Source organism: Bos indicus x Bos taurus, chromosome 11, assembly GCF_003369695.1.
Source record: "Bos indicus x Bos taurus breed Angus x Brahman F1 hybrid chromosome 11, Bos_hybrid_MaternalHap_v2.0, whole genome shotgun sequence".
Lineage (NCBI taxonomy): Eukaryota > Metazoa > Chordata > Mammalia > Artiodactyla > Bovidae > Bos > Bos indicus x Bos taurus.
In genome coordinates this window covers 15,808,940-15,836,576 of record NC_040086.1, presented here as the reverse complement: position 1 = coordinate 15,836,576, position 27,637 = coordinate 15,808,940, and the positions used below count along the sequence as shown (strand labels likewise).

Genomic DNA, 27,637 nt, shown 5'->3' with positions numbered 1-27,637 from the left:
GGGTTGGGGGGTGCGGGGGAGCGGACGCGGGGTTTGATCCCTGCTCAGGGAACTAGACCCTGCATTCCGCAGCTAAGACTGCCAGCGCTGCAGCTGAAGGGTGCACACGCTGCCAAGTTAAAAAAGACCCCACGTGCCACAACTAAAGATGAGGCCCAACAAAAACCCCAACCTCAACCAGTCTTTTCCAGGCCTCTCTCAGACATCATAACCACAGCGGCAGCTCGGGAGCCTCAAGGGACACAGAAGCAGCAGCTTCTTTCGGAGGCTGCGGAGGTGTCTGGCTCTGTGTCAGTCCCCAGACGCACTCCTGCCCCCGCATCGTCTTTGACTCTTGCCTACTTTCAAAGAGATTTCTAGCACTGTATGGCAAGGTGACAATGGGGAATGATTCTTAGCTCAACTCACTTCCTGGAACAAGATTTGATTTATCATCATTGCTAAGACCTACGAAGCGTTTCTTCCGTGTCAAGCATCTCACAATGTATGATCACATTTCTATCCCTCAGTCAATCCTGAGGCAGATGTTGGACTGCTATTTTACAAAAATGAGGAAACTAATGTAAGGATCACATTAAACACTAAGGTTCTATGTGCATAATTCACTACTAAATTTTATTTTGTAATAAGCCTTTCATAGTAAGAAAAGCATTTTCACTCTTTTCAGGAAAGTAAGGAAAAGCCTTCTAAATAAATGTAAAGCATCTTTTCAAGAAGAAGCAATATAAATTGCTTATTTGCCATTCCATACCGTATTCAATTTAATCTAGTTCCATAGATACCAAGAATTTTGTCCCAAAAAAGTGGACCACTTACCGCTGAGAGTATACTCTATGTCCATAGAGTGTATACTTATGGCAGCCACTCGATTGAGGAGATCTTTTGTCTCTTTCCAGTTTGATTTAAATTCTCCACTGTAGTTTATTAACAGCTAAACTTTCTTTAATCATCATAATCAGGATCTATGATCACAATGATAAATGCTCTCATACTTACAGAGTATTAATTACTGTAACCTCAAAAGAGTTCTCAACTTGGGACAAAGGAAACTGCAGTAACTCGTCCAGTGCGATTGACAGAAGCAGTGCCAAAAGCAGGAGGAGATCCCTGGCCCGCCCCAACCAAAGGCGGTGACTACGCGCTGTGCCTCACTCGTAGGATGTTCCAAAGTTATTATTAACGCTCTTTGGAAACATAGTTCTTGGAAAAGCCTTTAAACCGTGACTGCTGAAAGGCCTTTTGCAACCACTGCCCAATTACAATATTTTTTCAAGTTTAGTCCATGAGTCAAATCCTTGTCTTCCTTCACACCTCCAAGGGTATTATGAAACTTGTTACACTAAGATCTTTGGGAACATGTAAGAGCCATGCACGGATATGGAAGAAATCACTAGCTTGGTTGTTCAAAGAGAGATTCCAGCTAACTTCACGCCTGCAAAACCATATAAAAAAACTGGGGGCAGAGATGTTATTGGGAAGTATGAAAAATAGTGTGGCATAGGAAATGATGGATTTATTCAAAAAGGATGTCACCTGTGCATTTAAATGAGCAATACTAAGGAATGAACTTCTAATTCAGCAATACAACATAACTTTGTCAGGTCTACAGAATTTTACACTTCCTGTAAATATAAACTGTTTATCTGTTCTAAAATTTATGGCCGAGATGATACATAGTAGGGTGTTCAAGTAAATAATGAAATGAAGGAATATGTAAATAATTTAACTGAAACTGAAAACAGATAAACTATAAATAATTTAGACTGTATTTCAGACATGGTTCTTAGTAACTGCACTCTGCATATAATAGTTCCCTAAATATGTTGTTATTTGACTTTTTAAAAAGAAAGAATTGGACATTAATCCATATTAAAATCTACAGAATTCTCTACTGACAGAACTGATTTCACATCTTTCTTATGCTGTAATGATTATATTTTTCTTCCTGGCCCTGAGGTGGTTGAGAGCACGGACGCTGATGCGGGGATGTGACTCCACCACTACCAGGTATCTGACCATGGAGGGCAATGTAATAATCTGTATTCCTGCAATGAGAATTTTCAAATCAAATCTAACCTATATATCTGTATCTTTAAACAGCTCTCCAAGCAAAACTGAGAGGATCCATGCCTCTGCATTTCGATTAGTAGCAGTTATTTTTAAAACCTTTTAAAGCATTTGTCCATTTCTTTTGTGGTACTTCAGTTTCCTTGGAGATTTTGTTTAAACACCACTGTCGCCTTTCTATGCCTGACTTGCATTAAGTTATTACTTCAGATATGACACCGCTCTTATGGCAGAAAGTGAGGAGGAATTAAAGAGCCTCTTGATGAAGGTGAAAGAGGAGAGTTTTCTTGGGCTCCCAAATCACTGTGGACAGTGACTGCAGCCATGAAATTAAAAGACGCTTGCTCCTTGGAAGAAAAGCTATGACCAACCTAGACAGCATATTAAAAAGCAGAGACATTACTTTGCCTACAAAGATCCATATAGTCAAAGCCATGGTTTTTCCAGTAGTCATGCACGGAAGTAAGAGCTGGACAATAAAAGAGGCTGAGCACTAAAGAACTGATGCCTTTGAACTGTGGTGCTGGAGAAGATTCTTGAGTGTCCCTTGGACAGCAAGGAGATCAAACCAGTCAATCCTGAAGGAAATCAACCCTGAATATTCACTGGAAGGACTGAAGCTGAAGCTCCAATACTTTGGCCACCTGATGCGAAGAACTGACTCATTGGAAAAGAGTCTGATGCTGGGAAAGATTGAAGGTGGGAGGAGAAGGGGACAACAGAGGATGAGATGGTTGGATGGCATCATGGACTCAACTGACATGAGTTTGAGCAAACTCTGGGAGATGCTAAAGGACAGGGAAGCCTGGAGTGCTGCCGTCCATGAGGTCGCAGAGTCCAAAACGACTGAGCAAACAGGTTACAACACCAGTGGCGCAGTACACTGTATCAACCAATAGGTGGCGCTCTCTCAACACACTAAGTCCCCCGCAAAATTTCTTAACTTCTAAATTTTAGATTGGGCTTCTATCAAGACTTTATCAACTCTTTATGTTCAGTTTTCTCACAGTATGTCTAATTATTTTAACAATTTACTTAACAGAAGTCTAATTATTTTAACAAGATAACCACAGGCACTGGGATCCCTGAGCACTTGAGATCCCAGTGTTCCAATAATGTGTCTCATTTTCTTTCATTTGCAGGTCAACTGGTTTTTATTTCCACAGGATAACAGCAACCTATATATCATGTACATTTTCTCAGAAAATTTCAGTTTATATTTTTAAGAGTAGCAATAAATAAAAACATTAAAGGTTTATTTAGATAAGTGTTAGGCATCATCAACAGTTTAATTCACTGAGAATTACTGACTTGTTTTAATCCATTAATTCATCAAGAATGTATTGTTATCTATGTGCTTAACTCTGATACAGAGTCTAACTTGGCTAAGCTCACTGTCTGGCTCTAAAGCTCATATAGATTTTCTCTCAGCACACAGCAGGGTGAGAAGATGGAAAAAAATCTCAGCTTTTTATTTTTCATTATCACTTTTATATTCTAAGTGATACGGTTTATCTGTGATGAGCTGTGAGACCTTGGGGCGGCAGGGGCTGGAGTAACACCAGGAGCACGGATTGTGGTTGAGAGCACGGATGCCAACCCCTGGATTTGAATCTGCCGTTTCCTGGTATCTGACCATGGCAGTTAATGCAGTCTGTGCCTCAGTTCCTCTCTCCCCAAAAGGAAGTAATTATATACCTACCTCATAGGATGGCTGGGATAATTAAGTATCTTAATTGATGATAAGCATCCTGAACATGCCTGGCATTGAGCAATATACGTTAGCTACCATCATTTTTTATTCAGATGGAGACCCAGAAAAACCAAGCTACATAAAATTCATATTCCAATAAACTCCAGATCTCAGAGTTCATGACTTCCTTCTAGCATGACACTGAAAGCTTACAGAAAGATCAAACAATGGCCACCCTCTGTCGTTCATAACATGGATACAATGGTTGGACTTTCCTGACTTGGTTTTCCAAATAGCTTTTTCTCTCGGAGGCTGGCTGTGATAGCATGATAAGGAGTCCAGACGTGATGGTCCTCCCAAAGCAGTTCAGCACTTCCCTCCCCAGTCAAGACAAAAAAAAACATTTTAAGAACAGGCAGGATTAGAGGTTACTGAGAGGGGAAAGAAAAGAAGAGGACCTGGGGGCAAGAATAAGAGAAATTCCAGAACTGAGGAAGGGGAGGCTGTCCGTACACAACCACTTCAGCAAACTCACCGCGATGCCGCTCTCAGCCCTCTGAAACCTTTTCCTCAGGCCTGGTGTTTGGCCTCCCAGACTGCAGCTGAGACGTAAAATGGGACCCCAGCAGCCCCAGAAATGCACTGAATGGTACAACAAGGCAGATCTCACATCAGGTCACCCTGACACAATCCATCAACCTCCACTCACTCACTCTGCACGTGGTACCAGTCTGCATGTGGTACCAATCCACACGTTGCCATCGAACTTCAGAGAACACTATTTAGGGAGCCACTCCTATCTCCCCCAACTACCAGAATCCTCAGATGCAGTTGCTGCCTTAGCAAGAATTAGTGCCCATGACCTATTGGACCAGAAGTGTGAAAGCCTGTCCTGGCGCCAAGGCTTTACTTTGCACTGCACTTTAATGCTCGAAGCTGATGACAAGCACTGCGATTTATTCCTTAAATTCCTCCAGCACTGTTTCCATCAGCAACTAATTGTTCCCCAAAGCAGTGCTGCACTCCTTGGGAAACTGGAAGGCTCAGTGACAGGCTGGGATTCACCCAGGGCTTTTTTTAACAGATAGATAACATGGTTCTTTTTCAACTATCATATATCCCTCAACTATCATATATCCCTCTTTTTCAACTATCATATATCCCTCAACATCATTTAAAAGGTTCAGTGGCAGAACAAGCAAATCAGTTTTAAAATTCACACATTCTCTGCTTCCTCTTTGAAAAATTAATAACAGCATTAAAGGCAGTTTTAACATAATCAGGTTGAATGCTGTCGGGTGTCTCAAGAACCTTGCTAGTGTGGTCCAAGGACCAGTAGCAGCTGCATTGCCTTGGGACTTAAGAATGTAGACTCCTGGCCACCTCCCCTCCACCTAGAAACTAGAATCTGTCTTTTTTAAAAATAAGACTGTCATGTAGTTGGCATGCCCATTAATGTGGATGAAGCAGCAGTCTAGAAGAGAAAGTTTTATAAAAGGATATTATTTCTGCATTTGTCTATCCTTAATTCATGTCCAGATGCTATTAGGAAGTTGTGTACTTTATAAGAGCCCTGGGTTTCAGTTACATTTGAAAATTCATTTGGCCTGAATCGCCTAGCAGTAGTAGCAGTAAGTGCTAAAATCTTCTAATGCTTCCTATGTCCTTGCACGCTTCCTAGATAGCTCAAGCAGTAAAGAATCTGCCTGCAATGCAGGAGACCTGGGTTCGATTCCTGGGTCAGGAAGATCCCTTGGAGAAGGGCATGGCAACCCACTCCAGTATTCCTGCCTGGAGAATTCCATGGACAGAGGAGTCTGGCGGGCTACAGTCCATGGCATTGCAAAGAGTCGGGACCTGACTAACGCTTTCACTTCTCACACGTGTCGAGCACTGTGCTAAGTGTTCATGTGTTCACGTATTTGATTCTTACCACAACCCTGTGAGGCGGGTGATATTAGTTTCATGTGAGGAAACTGAGGCCCAGAGAGACAAAGGAACAGGGCTATGTAGCTAGAAAGTTGCCAAGCCAGGATTCACAGCCAGGCAACCAGGTCAGAGTCCATGTGCTCACCCCTCAGCTCTGGCCCTTCTCGCTTGCCACACTCCAGCAGAAACACGCTCAGTGAGAGATGGCTTGGTGTAGATATGATCAGAACATCAGGTATGAATCAAGGAAATGCCAGCTAACCAAAGGGCCTGTGCAAAAATTGCTTAACTTTGCCATGGACTTCTCCCTGGTTTCAGGGTATCCCTAAGTTTAGTTCGAGGCCCATAATTTCAGAGCTATGTAAGAAACACTCCTTCTGCGCTATTTACTTCCTATATGCCAACAGAAACAGAATAGTGGTTTTCAATATGTGTTTCTTGGAACCCCAGGGTCCTTCACCAATACCTTGAGAGCCTAACTTGTTGTTCTCCCTACAAGTAGCAGTATTAATGAATTTATACATTGGAAGTTAAAATAATATTTCAACTGACAAAAGACTACCATTTTTTTAAAATAAAGGAGTAAAAATCACTGATTTTGAGGATTTGACTAAGTATAGAGATTCCTTTTGGAAAATTTATCATCACTACTATGCATGTTTAAGTTAGGAAGAGTACAGAAGAGATGCTAAACTTTTTTAATTCGGCATGTGGTACCACTGTTTCTTCATACCACATACTTTCCTAAAAAAAAGTTACACAGTATGTATTTGTTCACATGATTTGTTGAATTTACACTTAAAATTTTGTTTTGTAAAATCTCAGTTAAAAGTTGGAGAAGGACATGGCAACCCACTCCAGTACTCTTGCCTGGAAAATCCCATGGATGGAGGAGCTTAGTAGACTGCAGTCCACGGGGTCACTAAGAGTTGGACACGACTGAGCGACTTCACTTTCACTTTTCACTTTCATGCATTGGAGAAGGAAATGGCAGCCCACTCCAGTGTCTTGCCTGGAGAATCCCAGGGACAGAGGAGCCTGCTGGGCTGCTGTCTACGGGGTCACACAGAGTCGGACATGACTGAAGTGACTTAGCGGTAGCAGCAGTTAAAAGTAACTGATGAGGGACTTACCTAGAGGTCCAGTGGTTCAGAATCTTCCTGCCAATGCAGGGGACAGGAGTTCCATCTCTGGTCTGGAAGACCCCACATGCCTCACAGCAACTAAGTCTGTGCACCACAACAACAGAGCCCAAGCTCTAGAGAGCCCTTGAGCCACAACCACTGAAGCCTGAGCACCGCAACCAGGGAAAGCCCACATGCAGCAATGAAAACCCAATGCAGTCAAAAATAAATAACTGTTTAAAAATTGATGTAATATTTTAAAATTCATTTCTAACACTAAAATAACTTGAATAGTCAAATCTAACTTGAACTTAGATTTGCAAAGGCACTAGATCATCAGATTTACATGCAGCAAATACTTAAATATCACAGGATCAGGACAGGGACAGAATAAAATGAAAATATGTGCAGAACCTTTCATAAAGGAGTTTCCATAACAGCAAGCATCAAGAAAGCAAGCATGCAGAACCCAAATGTTGGGGTTGTAAATAGAATGTGCAACAATGTTCCCACAAATCTGTAAGACTAGACGCAATGTCCAATCAAAGAAACGGTCAAAGGATATAATAATTCACTAACAAGGAAATAATAAATCATCTATAACAAGGAAAAGATGCTCAAATTCCCTAGAAATAAGGGAGACACATGTAAGATACCCTTCTTGAGCATATTATAACAATTTTAAAGATGACTAGTCTTTAAAAGTTATTAGTGCTAAAATGGTATGATGAAAATGGCATTTCAAACACTATCATTGGAGAAGCGTAAATTTGTATTTTTAGAGAATAAAAAGTAAATTTAAAGTTCACATACTTCTTGACCTAGTATTTTCATTTGTAGGAATTTTCTTATCAAGATACTTCCAAAGCAACATATACGGTACATACATGAAGGTTCACTTCATGTGAGCCTTCATACATGAAGATACATACATGAAGATTGGGGCAGGACAAGGGTGGGGGAAGACAGCCCAAATGTCCAGTGCTAGAGGGATTAAATAAAACATGGTACAGACATACCTTGTCTGTAAATATGCTTTGTTTTACTGCATTTTTTTTTTTAACAGATTGTAGGTTTGTGGCAACCTTGCATCAAGCAAGTCTTTTGGAACCATACTTCCAACAGTATTTGGTCATTTCCTATCCGTGTCACATTTTGGAAATTCTCACATTATTTCAAACATTATTATTTACTATATTTATTAGGGTGATCTTCAATGTTACCATTGTAATTGTTGTAGGCTACCACAAACCCCACCCATATGAGACAGCAAACTGAACTGAATGTTGAGACAAAGGACTTGGAATATCATGTAAAACTAGTTGAGAAAGCAGCAGGAGGGTTTGACAGGACTGACTTCAATTTTGAAGTAATTTCAACATTAGCTAAAATGCCATTAAACAGCATTGCATGCTCGAAGACATCATTTGTAAAGAGAGAATCAGTTGAGATGGCAAACTTCATTGTTGTATTCTTTTAAGAAATTGCCACAGTCACTCCTGTCTCCAGCTGCTGCTGCTGCTGCTAAGTTGCTTCAGTCGTGTCCAACTCTGTGCGACCCCATAGATGGCAGCCCACCAGGCTCCCCTGTCCCTGGGATTCTCCAGGCAAGAACACTGGAGTGGGTTGCCATTTCCTTCTCCAATGCATGAAAGTGAAAAGTGAAAGTGAAGTCGCTGAGTCTTGTCTGACTCTTAGCAACCCCATGGACTGTGGCCCACCAGGCTCCTCCGTCCATAGGATTTTCCAGGCAAGAGTTCTGGAGTGGGGTGCCACTGCCTTCTCCGCCCGTCTCCAGCAACTATCCCCTAATCAGTCAGCGATATCAATATCAAGGCAAGACCCTCGACCAGCAAAAAGATAACTTGCTGAAGGCTTAGATTATGGTTAGCATGCTCTAGCAATACAGTGTTTTTAATTAAGGCACGTACATTTTTTAGTACACTTAATAGACATAAATACTTTACAATGTAAATTTAAGTTTTATGTGCTCTGGGAAACCAGGAAGTTCAGGTGACTTCTCTTTTGCAATATTCACTTTACCATGGTGGTCTGGAACTGAATCCATAATATCTCCAAGATATGCCTGTACAGATTGCCAACATCCACTGGATCATAGAAAAAGCAAGAGAAATCCAGAAAAACATCTACTTCTGCTTTATTGACAACACCAAAGCCTTTGACTGTGTGGATCACAACAAACTGTGGAAAATTCTTCAAGAGATGGGAATACCAGACCACCTGACCTGCCTCCTGAGAAATCTGTATGCTGGTCAAGAATCAACAGTTAGAACTGGACATGGAACAACAGACTGATTCCAAATAGGAAAAGGAATACATCAAGGCTGTATACTGTCACTCTGCTTATTTAACTTATATGCAGAGTACATCATAACAAATGCCAGGCTGAATGAAGCACAAGCTGGAAACAAGATTGCTGGGGGAAGTATCAATAACCTCAGATACACAGATGACACCACCCTTATGGCAGAAAGTGAAGAGGAACTGAAGAGCCTCTTGATGAAACTGAAAGAGGAGAGTGAAAAAAGTTGGCTTAAAACTCAACATTCAAAAAACTAACATCATGGCATCCGGTCCCATCACTTCATGGCAAATAGCTGGGGAAACAGTGGAAACAGTGACAGACTTTATTTTCCTAGGCTCCAAAATCACTGCAGATAGTGACTGCAGCCATGAAACAAAAGACGCTTGTTCCTTGGAAGAAAAGCTATGACCAACCTAGACAGTGTATTAAAAAGCAGAGACATTACTTTGCCAACAAAGGCCCATCTAGTCAAAACTATGGTTTTTCCAGTAGTCATGTATGGATGTGAGAGTTGGACTATAAGGAAAGCTGAGCACCAAGGAATTGATGCTTTTGAACTGTGGTGTTGGAGAAGACTCTTGAGAGTCCCTTGAACTGCAGGAAGGTCCAACCAGTCCATCCTAAAGGAAATCAGTCCTGAATATTCATTGGAAGGACTGATGCTGAAGCTGGAATTCCAATACTTTGGCCACCTGATGCAAAGAACTGACTCACTGGAAAAGACCCTGGTGCTGGAAAAGATCAAAGGCAGAAGGAGAAGGGGACGACAGAGGATGAGATGGTTGGATGGCATCACCAACTTGATGGACATGCATTTGAGTAAGCTCCGGGAGTTGGTGATGGACAGGAAAGCCTGGCATGTTGCAGTCCATGGGGTCGCAGAGTTGGACATGATTGAGCGACTGAACTGAATTGAACAGATGCCTGTACATGCACAAAACAAAGCCTGCATATCCATTTAAAAGTTACCATTTTTCACTAGTTCTATGACACCCTAGACTGTAAAATACATCCTGATATAATAGACATTAAGGTGTGAAAAAATAGCTTGTAGCCATTAATCAATTTCAGTTATAGGATACCCCCAATTTCAGAGATGCTGAAGAGTAAACCAAAAAAGAACATGCGCCTAAAATCAATGACACAGCTTTCAGTTTTAAATATTCTCTTAAATATAAATGTATAATAACTAATACAAAACTTAAGCAATAATCGATACACAGAATTAAAGACTTGGATGATGAAAACACCAACTGTTAAGAGTGAACACCTTCAGAGGTACAAGCTATTAGGTATAAAATAAGTGATAAGCATATACTGTACAACATGGGGAATATGGCCAATTTTTCACAATAACTATAAATGGAGTATAACTTTTAAAAACTGTGCATCATTATATTGTACACCTGTAACTTCTATGATACACCAACACTGTACTTCAATTTAAGAAAAAGAGTGAACATTTTCAAGGTGGAGAGTCAGTTTTGATGGGGTAGGTGGAAGGGGACATAAACTCTTAATTTTTTAGAAGTATACATATATATATATATATATTTTTAAAGTAAACAATAAAAACACTGCCTAGTTAGAAAGGTGTAAGCTATCCAAACACCATGATAAGATGACTCAAGTCATATATATTGCATTCGCCTCCTCAGATTTCATCTTCCTCTCCTTGTGGCATCTGCCAGGAACAGAGGTAACAGGGATGCTAATAATCTGCCACGCTCCTGGTTATCCTGCTCCACCAAAATCCTCCCAGTTCTCACGACAATGCAACAAGAGCGATGCCTTCACTTTATAAATGAGCTCCACTGGGTGAGGTTCTTTTTTCCCAGTTCATGCTGCTGCCATGGGCAGCTCTGAATTCCAGACCCACATTTTCTGTACCCAGAACCCACCTTCTTTCCGTTTCTGGGCTACTAGCATTACCATCTATATCTTTGTGTGTTTGTTCTTCCCCCTTTGCTATTCCTTTTCCTTTTATGGCATTTCAAATTACTTTCTTTTTATGCTACCTTGGTTTTAAGTTATTTCCAAGCTAAAAAGCTGATTTATTAAATGGTTGGAAATTTACATTCTAACTAACTAAAAATTAGAGCATTTCCTCTTCTAAGCAATTCTTTCCCTCTTTGCCATTCTGAGAATTTGTTCATTATGAACTCCTGCACTTTATACCCACACAGTATTTTTCTGGCTTTAACAACCAATTCTATAGTCAAAGACAAAAATGCTATACCCAAGACTTTCAAGTGCTTTCCTTTAACAGGCAATAAGAGGCTGCAGGGGTAAGAACAGAAATAGGCCATCAGCACGGACCCCAACAGTTACCAAGCAGCCCAGCCTGGAGCCCAGAGTTGGTACCTTCAAGCCCTCCTCCCAGATGAAGAGAAGGGAGGAAACTGAGAGCTTCGCTGATCCCCCTTTTTCTGTTTTTGACCCCAGGTTTAAAACTTGAAGGCCTTTGCCAGTGGCTCAGCAGCAAAGAATGTGCCTGCAATGCAGGAGCCACAGGAGACATGGGTTTGACCCTTGGAGCTGGAAGATGCCCTGGAAGAGGGCATAGCAACCCACTCCAGTTTTCTTGCCTGGAGAATCCCATGGACAGAGGAGCCTGGCAGGCTACAGTCCATAGGGTTGCAAAGAGTCAGACAAAACTGGAGTGACTTGGCATGCACACACTACAATTTGAAAGTCAGGAAGATTTGTTCAAATACATTTCACTTACTTTTATACTGTTTTCCTTCACGGTTCTAACCCTTCTGTGGAGGGGGGGAACCCTTCTCTCCCACAAAGAGGTTGACATAAAAACTTGAGCTTTGACCTATGGAGAGTGTCTAGTCCCTGATACTTTTTGCTCTAAGCAGAAACTATCAGAAGTGAGAAGGACTGTAGGAAAAAAAGAAGTATCAGGAAATATAAATTCTCAAGACCTATGCCACCAACTGCTAAGATGCATTACATTTCTTTGGGTCATTTATCATTCTTTGGAGGGAAATAAAATGAGGGTTTCAAAAATTAATGACAATGTCTGGATTGGAGGCAAACCAGGAGTCAGATGTTATGTAATCTGCTCCTGTAATGTGCGTGCGCGTGCACACATACCTCTCTGATGAAAGTAAGATATCAGGAGTGAAGTTGAATATATTTAGGTAAAAGAATTATCAGCTTCCAAAGGAGGTGAGAAGAACTGGTTTCTAAACACCTCCAGCAGAAGGACTTGGTAAGGGCTCACCTGAATCCTTCATGGGACAGAGGGCGCACTGCATGCCCCAGGCCTCTCCGTACAAACAGCAGCACTCCGTGTATGTTGTTTGCTTGCCGACAAGAGGGCGGCTACACACATACTCGTCACTCAGATGTTCCCAGCACAGATCTTGGTAGACATCGGTTTCTTCAATTTGTTCTGAAAGGGAAGACACGGTTCCATGACAATTGCACTGCTATTCCGATTTCATAGACACTGTGGTAGAAGCCAGCGAGTCTCAAAGTTTCCATCCCGATTTCTAAGCGTGACTTCCAAGTAAAAGTCTGAAGCCAGCCTGGTCTTTCCATGGATCAAACCTCTGTCATCTCCAACTGCGTGTCATTCCATCAGCTGAAATTCAACCTGCCCATCATGTTCCAATTAAATCCTTCCCTCTGTAGCTTCCACATTATGTAAAACCCTCCACGATCTTGCCTATACTTTATAATCCTGATGGACTTCTTATTCTTCCAATATCTGATTTTTCACGTTTACTCCTCTGTCAAATCCTACCTTTTTCCTTCTACACAAAATTTTGGGGATTCAGCCTTTTTCATCCATTTCATCTGCCAAAGCCCTGAACGAGTGACACTTCATCCTAGGGTTCTTAATTCTAACCTTTCTACTTTTCAATAGATTTCAACCAAAGCAGTCTCCTGAATGTGCTGATACATTGATCAATTAAGTCAATTATTAGGAGCACATCACCTTCAGGGATGAACAGGGACTCCAGAGCCCTCCACTACTGATTAATTCCACCCTCTGCTCTGCCCAGTCTCATCTGTGTCCTCTATTCAGTCAAGCAAACCTAATTATTTTCCCTTCAACTTACATCTTCCTCAGTTGCCTTCGAGGGTTAAATATGATCAACCCCCAGGTATGCAAGAGCTCTGCCATCTGCTCAGTCACTCCTTGTCCTGGTGGCCTTTAAATCAGTATGTGCAGGGTGCTAAATCTGCACATTGATGATACGAAACTCATTCTTTCTCTTAGCATCTCATTTTAATTTTTTCAAAATACCCAAGGAATCCGTTTTTCTATTTTCCGACAGCTCACATTTCAGTCAAAAGGAAAACCTTATGACATTTATTTGGACACAGACTTGCTTCTCACATCCAAACGTACCATGTGATTCAGTTGGTCGGATACATCTTTTTTCTGAAGCATCCAGGACCATTGGGTGTGTACAGAAGCAGTTATAAGAGCCTTCTGTATTAATGCACTGGCCATCAATGCAACTGTTGGGGTCTTGACACTCGTCTATATCTTCAGAGGAAAAAAAAAAATGAAAGAAAATCAGCAATCAGTTACACCTCATACACTTAACCAAACTTAATACACCACTAAATTTAGTCCAGATTTCAAGGTCTGCCACATTTTAATTAGCTACACATCATCATCCAAAAGAGAGCAGCTCTGACTATAAAAATGTTAAGCTGTATTGATTGGAAAAATAACATTGCCCTACAGCTGCTGACATTAAATAAGGAAAGAAAACATTTAAGAACAGGATATACTTAGAAATTTAAGATAAAATGCCTCTTTATGACAGTTTTAAAATTATTTCCTTTTGCTATGTTTTTCTGCATAGTATATATGGTTTTCTGCTTAGGCATTAAAGTCTGGGTCTGTATTTAAAAATGACTTTCAGTGTATGGTATGAGTGATGAAACAGGAGGCTCCCCAGACCAAAAGAACACTTCAGTTATACCAGTGACCTGAATTATAATTCCACACTGAATATTAACTCTTCAAAATCTATTCAAACAATAGTTTGAAGGATTTTTATTTTCTTAAATATTGCTCAAGAAAAGGATTCATAAAATATTTACAAATCTTTTCAACATGAGATTTAGATTCTAATAAACTTTTTATACAAAACATTACTATTTTTTTTCCCATCTGTTTTCACAGGACATCACAAAATATCCTCTTAAAACTTACCAAAGCACTGCAATTTGACAGGATCGTAGTATGTCCCTTGCTTACAGTAGCATTCATAACCAGGCTGAGTGTTCATACAGAAGCCATTTTTGCAGATCTCTTGTCCAAAAAGTAGGCATTCATCTGCATCTATGGGGAAAAAATGGTCATAATATCTGTATCACTGAGATGTTAAAGTGAGTGGTTAATAAGGAAATACTCATATGTGTAGTTTAAATTTCACCAAAGTGAAAAATCTGGAATTTATTTTAGAATTACAGGCTAATAACATGAAATGTATAAAGCACATTGACTTTTATTTTCTTCTTTTCCATTCCTTATCTCTAATCTATGGCCATTAGTAAAAGGTCCTAGCAAAGTAGGATGCTTTATAAAAAAGCAAAAATCTTTGCTTTGTTGATAACCATTAAAGGCCAACATAGTGATCAAATTTATATTGGTCCTAACATACAATTTTTAATATTGTCCTGGAATAAAAGAATGAATCTATTAAAGTACAGAATTTTGTATTAAGTACTTTTACATATGTTACCTTATTTTATCCTCATGACAGCCTCTGAAACATCATTTCAGAGGTGGAAACTCAGAATCTTGAGTGAAATCCCACCGTCATACAGTCTTACATGATCTACTTCCCAAGCCACACTTCTACCAAGACTACTGGGGAGAATTCGAACACAAGCCACGCTTCCACTTGAATGTCAGATATAAACACTCATTGCAAATTAGTTTCTGCTTGAAACTGACCTTTATAGTTTTCACCATCAACGCCATAAGAGGATTCTTCCGAGGGAACAAAACCTTTCCCTCTAGGACACATTTCAGTGAATTCAGCTGATTTCAGAAGAGACAAGGGAAAAAAAAAAAAGGTGGGAAAAAGAAAGAAAAAAAAAAGTCCATGATTTTTTTTCCCCCTACAAGTATGTTTTACATTCAGTTTTGCTTTCTCAAATTCAGCAACTTAAAGGCAAACCTTGCCATCCAATTCAGACAAATAAATTCAGTACAATCTCTAAATTACAAAGTAGGTGCAAATAAACCTAATGACTTCATAAGTTTACTTATAATTTTTAAAAAACTTGATAGTTCACTTATGTTATTTATCCATGTTTTACTTACAAGTGCTATGGACTTTCACGACTTATTGCACCATTACTATGGTCTCCAGTATTTTACCTGGACGAGGGCATGGCAACCCACTCCAGTATTCTTGCCTGGAGAATCCCATGGACAGAGGAGCCTGGTGGGCGACAGTCCATAGGGTCGCAAAGAGTCAGAAAAGACTGAAGCGACCTGAGCACTAGTATTCTAAATTTCTAATAAGAATCCATCAAGAAAAATCTTGGCTTAAATATACAAGCTCTAATTAGGAACAATGCTGTGTCAGTGTCAGAAAAATCATTGCTTTTATATTAAAAATGGAATAAAACTGAATTAAGTTTCTGACAAAATATCATATGGAATGTCACCATAACAGCATATTCTGTGATAAACAGAAGTTCAAGAATTTATATTGAGGCAGGACAGGGTTTGGTTTCTAGCTTTCTAGAAACCCACTCAATTTGACTACAGCAGGTACCAGCACTTTGAGGCTTCAATAACCCAAATGAGAACATTCCAAGACCCGTGAACAGCACACAACAAATACCAGTGTGAACACAGCACTCAGCTGATTCTTACCAGTCCCCGGGACCGGACAGGGGAAAATCTCACAGTTGTCTCCCCACCCAGCACCGGAGGTGCAGCAGCACTCCTGCTTGGTGACATTGGGAGCCAGCACGTTGTCACACAGACTGGCGTCGTTCAGGTTATAGTAGCATTCTTTCTTTTCTTCTCTGGGTTCATCTACTTCTGAGTCTAAAGAGAAAGCAAGAAAGAGTGTTGACAGGGTACATCAAATCTACCTGTATCGCAATGGAGTCAAAACAGAGTGGACTGGATGTGCCAACGGCACTTCATTTACGGAAGGCTGCTTTCTATTCTGTGTCAGATTCTTCCACTGCAAGATAAAAAATGCACTTGAATCCTGAATTTTCATGGATTTCTAACCCACCCCAACGTGTAAATCTGTCAAAATCATTTCCTTTGACGTTAACCAATTACTATATTCATGTGAATTTGGCTGTGAGTACAGTTTCCATATCTGCTTTCTTGCCAAACATAGGGCCATTCTTTACTGAGCTATAACACCTACTTAAATCAATGAACATTTTCCTGACACTGAACCAGAGATGTGAGGCCACTCATAATATTTAACCCTTAGTTATTGAGTTAACCATGCTCCCCCAATCTTTCCTGAACAGTGCAAAGCAGAGGAAGACAACCAGAAAAACACTGCAGTAACCTGAGTCTATAAAATACTCGACTCAAATTGCTGCAACTGTATGACTTTGAATGAAACAGTAAGAGCCAGCTAAGCCTCAGGATAGCATTTCAAGCCCAGGTTCTAGTCCCAGCACAAGTGTGTCCTAAAGAGTATATATTCCAACAGAGTCCTTTTGACTTTCTGTCTAAAAGACAAGGTGATATGATAGAACACAAAGGATAAAGACCTCCAGTGAATTCCCTTGTGGTCCGGTGGTGAGGACCCTGCACTTTCATTGACGAGGGCACAGGTTCAATACCTGGTCAGGGAACTAAGGTAAGATTCCACAAGCTGCACAGTTCAGCCATAAAAAACAAAAACACAAAAAAAAAACCAACTCCCCTTAGTTTCAGACAATACTAATGACTTAATCCCATCAGATTTGAAATCTATGAGCAAGTTTGTGCTTTTAAAAAATGATTTAAAAAATTTATTACCAAGTATCTCACATGCTAGTAAAGTAATGCTCAAAAATCTCCAAGCCAGGCTTCAGCAATATGTGAACCGTGAACTTCCTGATGTTCAAGTTGGTTTTAGAAAAGGCAGAGGAACCAGAGATCAAATTGCCAACATCCGCTGGATCACAGAAAAAGCAAGAGAGTTCCAGAAAAACATCTATTTCTGCTTTATTGATTATGCCAAAGCCTTTGACTGTGTGGATCACAATAAACTGTGGAAAATTCTTCAAGAGATGGGAATACCAGACCACCTGATCTGCCTCTTGAGAAATGTGTATGCAGGAAAAAAAAAAAAAAAAAGAAATGTGTATGCAGGTCAGGAAGCAACAGTTAGAACTGGACATGGAACAACAGACTGGTTCCAAATAGGAAAAGGAGTTCATCAAGGCTGTATATTGTCACCCTGTTTATTTAACTTCTATGCAGAGTACATCATGAGAAACACTGGACTGGAAGAAACACAAGCTGGAATCAAGATTGCCGGGAGAAATATCAATCACCTCAGATATGCAGATGACACCACCCTTATGGCAGAAAGTGAAGAGGAACTCAAAAGCCTCTTGATGAAAGTGAAAGTGGAGAGTGAAAAAGTTGGCTTAAAGCTCAACATTCAGAAAACGAAGATCATGGCATCTGGTCCCACCACTTCATGGGAAATAGATGGGGAAACAGTGGAAACAGTGTCAGACTTTATTTTTCTGGGCTCCAAAATCACTACAGATGGTGACTGCAGCCATGAAATTAAAAGACGCTTACTCCTTGAAAGGAAAGTTATGACCAACCTAGATAGCATATTGAAAAGCAGAGACATTACTTTGCCAACAAAGGTTCGTCTAGTCAAGGCTATGGTTTTTCCTGTGGTCATGTATGGATTTGAGAGTTGGACTGTGAAGAAGGCTGAGCGCTGAAGAATTGATGCTTTTGAACTGTGGTGTTGGAGAAGACTCTTGAGAGTCCCTTGGACTGCAAGGAGATCCAACCAGTCCATCCTGAAGGAGATCAGCCCTGGGATTTCTTTGGAAGGAATGATGCTGAAGCTGAAACTCCAGTACTTTGGCCACCTCATGTGAAGAGTTGACTCATTGGAAAAGACTCTGATGCTGGGAGGGATTGGGGGCGGGAGGAGAAGGGGACAACAGAGGATGAGATGGCTGGATGGCATCACTGACTTGATGGACATGAGTCTCAGTGGACTCCGGGAGTTGGTGATGGACAGGGAGGCCTGGCGTGCTGCGATTAATGGGGTTGCAAAGAGTCGGACACGACTGAGCGACTGAACTGAACTGAAATGCTATAGAGTTCAAATTACTGCCTGATTCAGTTAGAATTTATTAAGTTTTAGTTTATGCTATGTCGAATTAAAAGTTGCTGTAATCAAGATTGCTGGGAGAAATATCAATAACCTCAGATATGCAGATGACACCACCCTAATGGCAGAAAGTAAAGAGGAACTAAAGAGCCTTTTGATGAAGGTGAAAGAAGACAGTGAAAAAGCTGGCTTAAAATTCAACATTCAAAAAAATAGAGATCATGGCACCCAGTCCCATCATTTCATGGCAAATTGATGGGGAAATAATGGAAACAGTGACAGATTTTGTTTTGGGGGGCTCCAAATTCACTGCAGATGGTGACTGCAGACATGAAATTAAAACACACTTGCTCCTTAGAAGAAAAGCTGTGACAAACCTAGATACTATATTAAAAAGCGGAGACATCACTTTGTTGACAAAGGTCTGTCTAGTCAAAGCTATGATTTTTCCAGTAATCAAGTACGGATGTGAGAGTTAGGCCATAAAGAAGGCTGAGCTCTGAAGAATTGATGCTTTTGAACTGTGGCATGAAGAAGACTCTTGAGAGTCCCTCAGGCAGCAAGATCAAACCAGTCAATCCTAAAGGAAATCAGCGCTGAATATTCACTGGACGGACTGATGCTAAAGCTCCAATACTTTGGCCACGTGATGCAAAGAGCTGACTCATTAGAAAAGACCCTGATGCTGGGAAAGATTGAGGGCAGGAGGAGGAGGAGTGGGCAACAGAGGATGAGATGGTTGGATGGAATCACCAACTCAAAGGACATGAGTTTGAGCAAACTCCGAGAGATAGTGAAGGACAGGGAGACCTGGTGTGCTACAATCCCTTAGGTCACAAAGAGTCGGACACGACTGAGCAACTCAACAATAACAATTGCCATCCAATTATTTAGGTTAATACCAATGAAATATTTTCATTAGAATTGCTGTCTACAATTCTTAACCCAAAGAAACTATAGGAACAAAGGCATAACACTTGCCAGTGAGGGTAAGACTTTAATTTCAATACCTACATTTTTAAAAAAGTTGATAGATCATTATACTATTAGGAAAGTTTAATGATTTATTTTCATAACAGTTTCCTATATATTTACTTTGGCAGGGTCAAATTGACTGCAGAAACCTGAATAATATATCACATAACAAAGGTGTCCTTGATGTGTAACTTCATAAAATTCTATCAGAAGAGCTACTGCCCTTCCTTTTCCCTTGTAGCAGTAAAAACAAGCAAAGAAGCAAACAAAGCTTTGACATGTATATTATTCCCAGAATGCAGAGTATCATTGAGAATGTAAAGGATCCCTCTCACCCTTGGCTCTGGCTAATTCTCAGGTTATTCTATGTTTGACAGAATTCAGCTTGGACTCTACTTTAAGTCTTAACAGCTGATATCATATTCAAAGTAGAATAAGTATCCAGGAAAAAAACTGAAATGCTGATCCTATGCAGTTTTTGAAGTGGTTTTAAAGCATTTCCTTGTATGTGAAATTGGATAAAACCTGTCACATTCCTTGTGTCAACTAGCTGTTCTAGAGTGCTGGGGACAGAGAGCTTTGCCAGATCTCGGGGAATGGATCACCACCAGCATTTCATCCTCTTCAAAATGGGCCCCAAGCTCTTCCATAGGGTATCACTGGGGAAAATTAAGGGTATTTTTAATTAATATTAAATCAATCATGAACCCTATAAAAACTGTATAAACTTTCTCCCAAGATGTGTGAATAAGTTGGCAGTCTATTACTATGAACAATTCCACTCATTGTACTCAATTTGCCTTTAAATGCAAATACTTATTAATGAATGAATGCCTTTAGAAATATAAATAACTCAGCAACAGAACTAGAGCTTTGCCAATCAAACTAATAGTCTATTGAAAGAGTGCTCAATAATTGTTTTTCTCTTTGTACAAAGTTGTGGTTTCTATGACAAGATGGAATATTGTACAGTAACACCTCAATGAAGCCTGCTGTATTCATAGGTAATTACAGACCACAGGCTTCTGAGTCAAAAACTTCATATGCGCTTAAACACCTTAAACACTATTTCTACCATGTTCTTTACACTCACAGAAATAAAATTTCTTTTTTCTTTGGAAGGAAACGCTAAGGTGATTGCATAAGAGAAATAATCAATATCACTGTATTATTCGGGTTTTACATTGGTTATTACAAGTTCTGCTCTTATTTTCTTTCCAAGCAGTTTGAAAGTTCAGTGTTTACACAGCTGAAATTGAGGATTAGTCAGGCCCTCATCCGTGTTTGGAAAGAGATGCAAATTCCTTAAAAAAAAAAAAAAAAAAAAACAGAAACTGGTCCATAAAGGTCATTCTGTGAAAAGCTATAATTTCCCTATCTTCTTAACCTTTAAATAATTAACTTCCTAGAGCATTTTTCCACTGGGGCAACAATCTGATCAATAAATACATGTAATGTTATTTCTTCAAAAAAAAAAACCAAACAACTATGAGTTTACATCACTGATGCCAGGGGAGGAATTTTTCTATCACAAAATAATTTTGAAAGATCAAATCAAATGATGTAGAAGGTGCCAAGCTCGGAAAAGAATTGATTCCATTTTTCTTAAAGATTTTATTAATAATGTTAGCCGTACTTCATATCTCAATGCATAGACTTCTAAGCAATATATTACTTCACCTCCAGTATTTTCATATTTGATTTTTCAATATGTATTATGAGGCTGGCTTAACATCTGTGTATAAAAAGCAATGCATGTGTTTTAATCCTGGGGGTGTGGCTAGTGATAAAAAATGAGGTATTGGACCTTCCTACTTGGGTGCTTTTTTTGAAGAAATTATCACAAATGTCTTTTCACGCAATGCACAAAGTATTTAACTCTCCATGAGATAAACAGTACAGATCAAATAGCATCTTCATTTTCTGGAGGAGAGCATTTAGCTTGGATCCAACGTCCTGGGCCTAATGCTTCCCCAAACCTCTTCTATGGAGCTCAGCTTCCTAGTATCTCAATAAACATGAGTTTATGTTGGTTGGCCTTTGCCCAGGGGGCAGCAGCTAATTCCTGCCGGCATGGAGCTTCAGTGTTAAGCCCACGTACAGTGTGATGGTCTTCTCTTACTCTGAATAGGAAGGAGCGAGTTTGAGCAGTAGGTACCACTGGTGAATTGCCCTTTCTAGAAGCTCTCCTCTCCTGTTTCATCAGAAAGAGAACGTGGCTGTTCACTTATATGACTGTTTCCTGCTTTAGTCTTTCCCTAAAGAGACCTAATCTTAGGTTTGCTGCTGGGGGGAGGAGATTTGGAACATTTCCTTGGTTACAGCGGACATTCCATCTGCAATATGTTCTGAAGGCCTTTAGATGCCAATCCCCTCCATGTCCCTCTGAGACGGGATGATGACAGCAACCAAAGAGTCACATTACAAGTATGTGTGGGTAAACAATGCCCCCTAATCCTGAAAAAGACATCCATTTATAAAACTCTGTGACAGTGATAATGCTCAGCAAACTGCTTTTCAACGAAATTATTCAGAAAGCTTTTATTCTCTTTATATTAAAATCATCACAGGCACTAATGTTTTATACTAACTCATACTTCTATGAGAAAAAGAATTCTAAAGCAATATTCCAAGAGAAAAAGAGAACTTGGAAATTCATTTCCCCCCTCTAGTTTTCTCATTCAAAGACTTGGAAAATAAGAAGTGTGTGCATGTGCTTCAAGTGGAATTTAGAAGAAAGCCATTGGTAAGTTTCAGAAAACAGGCACTGATAACAGGAATGGGCCAAAGACAAAGGGATGCAAATAAAAAGGAAGTGTAGAAAGAGGGTAACTTCAGATAGTAAAAGACATGGTGGAAATAAAAAATAGAGGTTAAGAAATGAAGTACAAGAGCAAAAATACTTTCAAAGCAGATTCTTCCACACAGTTGCCATCCTTAAAGAGGTCAATCAGGTGGGGAGTGAGGCCACGACAGTGCAAGAAATGCAAGTGCTGGGCACGTAAGCCATGCTGTAGAGGACAGGCGGCAAGGCTATCTTAGAAGGCTGCCTGGAGGAGCTGACATTTTCAAATCAAGTCCTTGAAAAATAAACTTAAAAAAATTTGGCCAGAAACTAAGGTGTGACAGGTGAGGAGGAATAAAAGTACAACTGTCCTTAGGTCTGTGTGGGTAGAGCAGGCAGGGGAGTGGCGGTCTGTAGAAGGAGTCACAGAGGAGCCTGAGAACCAGGCAGGGACACATTAACACGTGAATAAGGATAGGTGTGTTTGTCACTCAGGTGCTAAGGCAGAGGACAATGCCAATCTCTACTGGAACACAGGTTTTTATGTTTTGCTTTTTTTAGTGATGAAGAAGTTAGAAGATACTGGGAGGAGCAAGCCTGGGAGAGAAGCAGGCTGGGGAGAGGGTGAGAAGAGAAAGTCTCATGAATGGAGGGGCTTCCCTGGTGGTCCGGTAGCTAAGACTTTGTGCTTCTGATGCAGGGGGCCTGGGTTAGATCCCTGGTCGGGGAACTAGATCCCACATGCTACAGCGAACAGTCTCACATGCTACAGTAAAAATCTAACATCCACATGCCGCAACTGAGCCGTGGCACAGCCAAATAAATAAATATTATTTCTTACAAAGGCTCATTGATGGAGCTAGTACTAGAAACTGGAGAAGTCAGGAGAAGAAAAGCGGGCAAATCTGGGTGAAAGAAGAGACTCCTGAAAGCAGAATAAAGTGCCGTGGAGAAAGAAAACCGAGAGAGACACACAGGGGCGATGTGCAGCCATCAACACAGAAGGCAAGCAGACGACGTCACCGCAGCGCAGCCCCAGCACAACACCGGAACACGTGCATGGTGGGCCTAGCGAGGGTGACCTCAAGAATAAAACCACATCTGCAGTGACATGTAAGGTGTCTGGAAATGTTTGAAAGGAATCGGAGAAACCATTCCTCTCCAGGCCCTGTTTGTAGCAAGTTCTAGGAACCAAGGGCTTCCCTGGTGGCTCAGTGGTAAACAATCTGCTTGCAATGCAGACTGGGTTTGATCCCTGGGTGGGGAAGATCCCCTGGAGAAGAAAATGGCAACCTACTCCAGTATTTTTGCCTGGAGAATCCATAGATAGAGGAGCCTGGAGGGCTACAGTCCATGGGGTAGCAAAGAGTCGGACACAACTGAGCAACTAACACTAGGATCTAAAATGTATTTCTTTTTTTTATTTTATTTTATTTTATTTTTAAACTAATGCAACAGTGTGGGTGTCTCTTGTATTAAGAAGATGAAATGGTTTATATATATATATATATATATATATATATATATATAGTTTACTCAACTCGTATGTCAGTTCATTCAAATATCAACACCTCCTTATTAAAAATTCATTTTAGATACTATATACAACAAGCAGAAATGTTCATGAAAATAAAAGCACAATTTGGTAGTAAACGGCTCTTGCTCTGGTTTTTGGAGGTGGAAAGAAACTTGACCCAATCTCTTTTTTTAATAACAAGTGAGCATATTTTCTTCAGCCTTACCTACACTTATGGTATAGATCCACTACAAATACACAATAAGACCTCAGGAGTTTTATGGCATTTTACAATGTTTGCATTCTAAATACTGTGGTTTCACTGTCTTTAACTTTTTTTTCCTACCAAAGGTCTTTTTTTCCAATCAGAAATTATTTTTAAAAAATTCTTCCGAAGTTAATTTATTTTACAGGTTAGCTAAATACATTTTAAAAAAACTCACTCTGCCAACTATAACAGTTGAGTGATATTATACGTGGTCTCCTGCCTTTAAAAAAAATATGTACATGCACAAAACCTGCAGCAGACCTCTCCAGGAAGAGAGAACAAGAACGCTGTTTGGGTTCAATTGTCAGAACCACAGGATGATCTGCATGAAGCGGGGACCTGCTCGTTTTTCCTTTTGCTCTACTTGTAATTTAACAAAAGCACATGGGGTACTGTCCCTGCTACTTAGAAGTGTGGACAGACTATTCCTCAGTTAAGTGTGGTCCATTATACCTTTGATGAAATGAATGATTTTTATTCTACAGAACTAGGAATGAGACGATGGGGTAGAGAAGGAACATCCTTGAATGTGGAGAAACCTATTATTCAGCAGGTACTGAGTGTCTGCCATAGGGCAGGCACTGTGTAGGCAGTGAGCTGGGTGGCAGCCGATGCAAAGAGCAATGACACAGCGTAAAAAGGTCTTGCTACCCTGCTGGTGGATGTGAGGTTCCTGCTGGAGGCAGGAATAAGCAGCTGAAAGTTTTAAGGGTTTAAAACCAGATTTATGTTTTGAAAATAAGAATTGGCAGCAGTGTGGAACAGGAATCGATGAGAGAAACGGGGAAAGAAATGAGGAGAAGGCGAGTGCCACAGTCCAGGTGAGAGATGCTGAAGGACTGGCCTGGGGCAGGGGTAGCAGAGTAGCAGAGAGATTTGACGGATACTGTTGAGGAAGAGTTGGCAGGATGTTACAATGGCTTGGATGAATGGGGTTACGACCTCAGGATTTCCAGTATAGATGTTTGGCAATTAATGAGTATACACAGGGAAAGTAACAAATTGGAGAGGGAATTTGGTCTTGGGTAGTTTTAGGCAGAGATGCTTATAAGACACTCGAGGAAGAAGGTCCAATAACAAGTGGCTGGAAATAGAGGAGTGTGGCACACGGGAGAGGGGTGGAGGCAAACATTTATTTTGGCTGTCCACACCAAGTAAGCAATGGTTGACTCGGAGAACAGGTACAACATCCCAGGAGAAGAACAGAGAGTAAAAAGAGGGAAAAATACGCAGCTCTCTGGGACATGATTATTTAAGAAATGGCAATGGAAAGAGCCCAGAAGGAGACAGAAAAAGACCAATGTAAGTGGTAGGAGGATACGGTGAAGAGGAATGTCCTGAAATCAATCAAAGGGAAAAGGGGGAGGGAAGATGAGAAACTCGTAGAGGAAGGAGTTTCACCCAGATAAAGGGTCTGAGGGCCTGATCTCAGTGCACTGAGGATGAACTGGGAGACAGTTCAGTAGAGGTAGCCATCTCTCTTCCAAGGATTCAGAGGTCAACATGGTGCCAGAAATTATTCCTGGATGGTAACACAGCAGAGGCATTTTCTTTACTGATGTATTTTTATATTTGCAAATTTTCTGAGAATATGCATTGTTTTAAAATGAGAACAAAACAAAGAAATAAAATAAAAAGGAAGCCAATTTTTAGAAGAATGAGGTATCATGGGGTCTTTGGCCTGGAAAAGCAGAATTAAGTGGAAGGATCCTGGAATTGGGTTCCTGGGCCATTCTGCCAAACATTAGCTATATGACCCTAAAGATAAGATTTAGAAATTTTCTATAGGCCTTGCCTTCTTTCAGTTCAGTTCAGTAACTCAGTCATGTCCAATTCTTTGTGACCCCACGGACTGCAGTACACCAAGCCTCCCTGTCCATTACCAACTCCCAGAGTTCACTCAAACTCATGTCCATTGAGTCAGTGATGCCATCCAACCATCTCATCCTCTGTCATCCCCTTCTCCTCTCGCCTTCAATCTTTCCCAACATCAGGGTCTTTTCCAGTGAGTCAGTTCTTCACATCAGGTGGCCAAAGGATTGAAGTTTCAGCTTCAACATCAGTCCTTACAATGAACAACCCAGGACTGATCTCCTTTAGGATGGACAGGTTGGATCTCCTTGCAGTTCAAGGGACTCTCAAGAGTCTTCTCCAACACCACAGTTCAAAAGCATCAATTCTTCAGCACTCATCTTTCTTTATAGTCCAACTCTCACATCCATACATGACCACTGGAAAACCACGGCTTTGACTAGATGGACCTTTGTTGGCAAAGTAATGTCTCTGCTTTTTAATAGGCTGTCTAGGTTGGTCATAACTTTTCTTCCAAGGAGCAAGCGTCTTTTAATTTTGTGGCTGCAGTCACCATCTGAAGTGATTTTGGAGCCCCCCAAAATAAAGTCAGCCACTGTTTCCACTGTTTGCCATCTATTTGCCATGAAGTGATTAGACCCAATGCCATGACCTTCGTTTTCTGAATGTTGAGCTTTCAGCCAACTTTCTCACTCTCCTCTTTCACTTTCATCAAGAGGCTTTTTAGTTCCTCTTCACTTTCTGCCATAAGGGTGGTGTCATCTGTATATCTGAGGTTATTGATCTTTCTCCCAGCAATCTTGTTTCCAGCTTGTGCTTCATCCAGCCCAGCGTTTCTCATGATGTACTCTGCATATAAGTTAAATAAGCAGGGTGACAATATACAGTCTTGACGTACTCCTTTTCCTATTTGGAACCAGTCTGTTGTTCCATGTCCAGTTCTAACTGTTGCTTCCTGACCTGCATACAGATTTCTCAAGAGGCAGGTCAGGTGGTCTGGTATTCCCATCTCTTTCAGAATTTCCCACAGTTTATTGTGATCCACACAGTCAAAGGCTTTGGCATAGTCAATAAAACAGAAATAGATGTTTTTCTGGAATTTTCTTGCTTTTTTGATGATCCAGCAGATGTTGGCAATTTGATCTCTGGTTCCTCTGCCTTTTCTGAATCCAGCTTGAACATCTGGAAGTTCTTGGTTCACGTACTGTTGAAGCCTGTCTTGGAGAATTTTGAGCATTACTTTGCTAGTGTGTGAGATGAGTCCAATTGTGCGGTAGTTTGAGCATTCTTTGGCATTTCCTTTCTTTGGGACTGGAATGAAAACTGACCTTTTCCAATCCTGTGGCCACTGCTGAGTTTTCCAAATTGGCTGGCATATTGAGTGCAGCACTTTCACAGCATCATCTTTCAGGATTTGAAATAGCTCAACTGGAATTCCATCACCTCCACTAGCTTTGTTTGTAGTGATACTTCCTAAGGCCCACTTGACTTCACATTCCAAGATGTCTGGCTCTAGGTGAGTGATCACACCATTGTGATTATTTGGGTCATGAAGATCTTTTTTGTATAGATCTTCTGTGTATTCTTGCCACCTCTTCTTAATATCTTCTGCTTCTGTTAGGTCCATACCATTTCTGTCCTTTATTGTGCCCATCTTTGCATGAAATGTTCCCTTGAAGAGATCTCTAGTCTTTTCCATTCTATTGTTTTCCCCTGTTTCTTTGCATTGATCACTGAGGAAGGCTTTCTTATCTCTCCTTGCTATTCCTTGGAACTCTGCCTTCAAATGGGTATATCTTTCCTTTTCTCCTTTGCCTTT

The 27,637-nt window shown here is 40.5% G+C and overlaps 1 protein-coding gene across 8 annotated transcripts in view; it reads right to left on the bottom strand.

The window, feature by feature from the left end:
- Window positions 1-27,637, bottom strand: part of LTBP1 (latent transforming growth factor beta binding protein 1) — a 456,565-nt gene that overhangs the window by 27,750 nt on the left and 401,178 nt on the right. For all 8 annotated transcript variants that reach the window (XM_027554980.1, XM_027554982.1, XM_027554981.1 and 5 more), the window contains 5 exons: window positions 16,011-16,187; window positions 15,078-15,164; window positions 14,331-14,459; window positions 13,512-13,652; window positions 12,375-12,545 (listed from right to left, as the gene is read on the bottom strand). In XM_027554980.1, coding sequence (XP_027410781.1) covers window positions 12,375-12,545; window positions 13,512-13,652; window positions 14,331-14,459; window positions 15,078-15,164; window positions 16,011-16,187 — 705 coding nt within the window. The remainder of the gene's footprint in view (window positions 1-12,374; window positions 12,546-13,511; window positions 13,653-14,330; window positions 14,460-15,077; window positions 15,165-16,010; window positions 16,188-27,637) is intronic.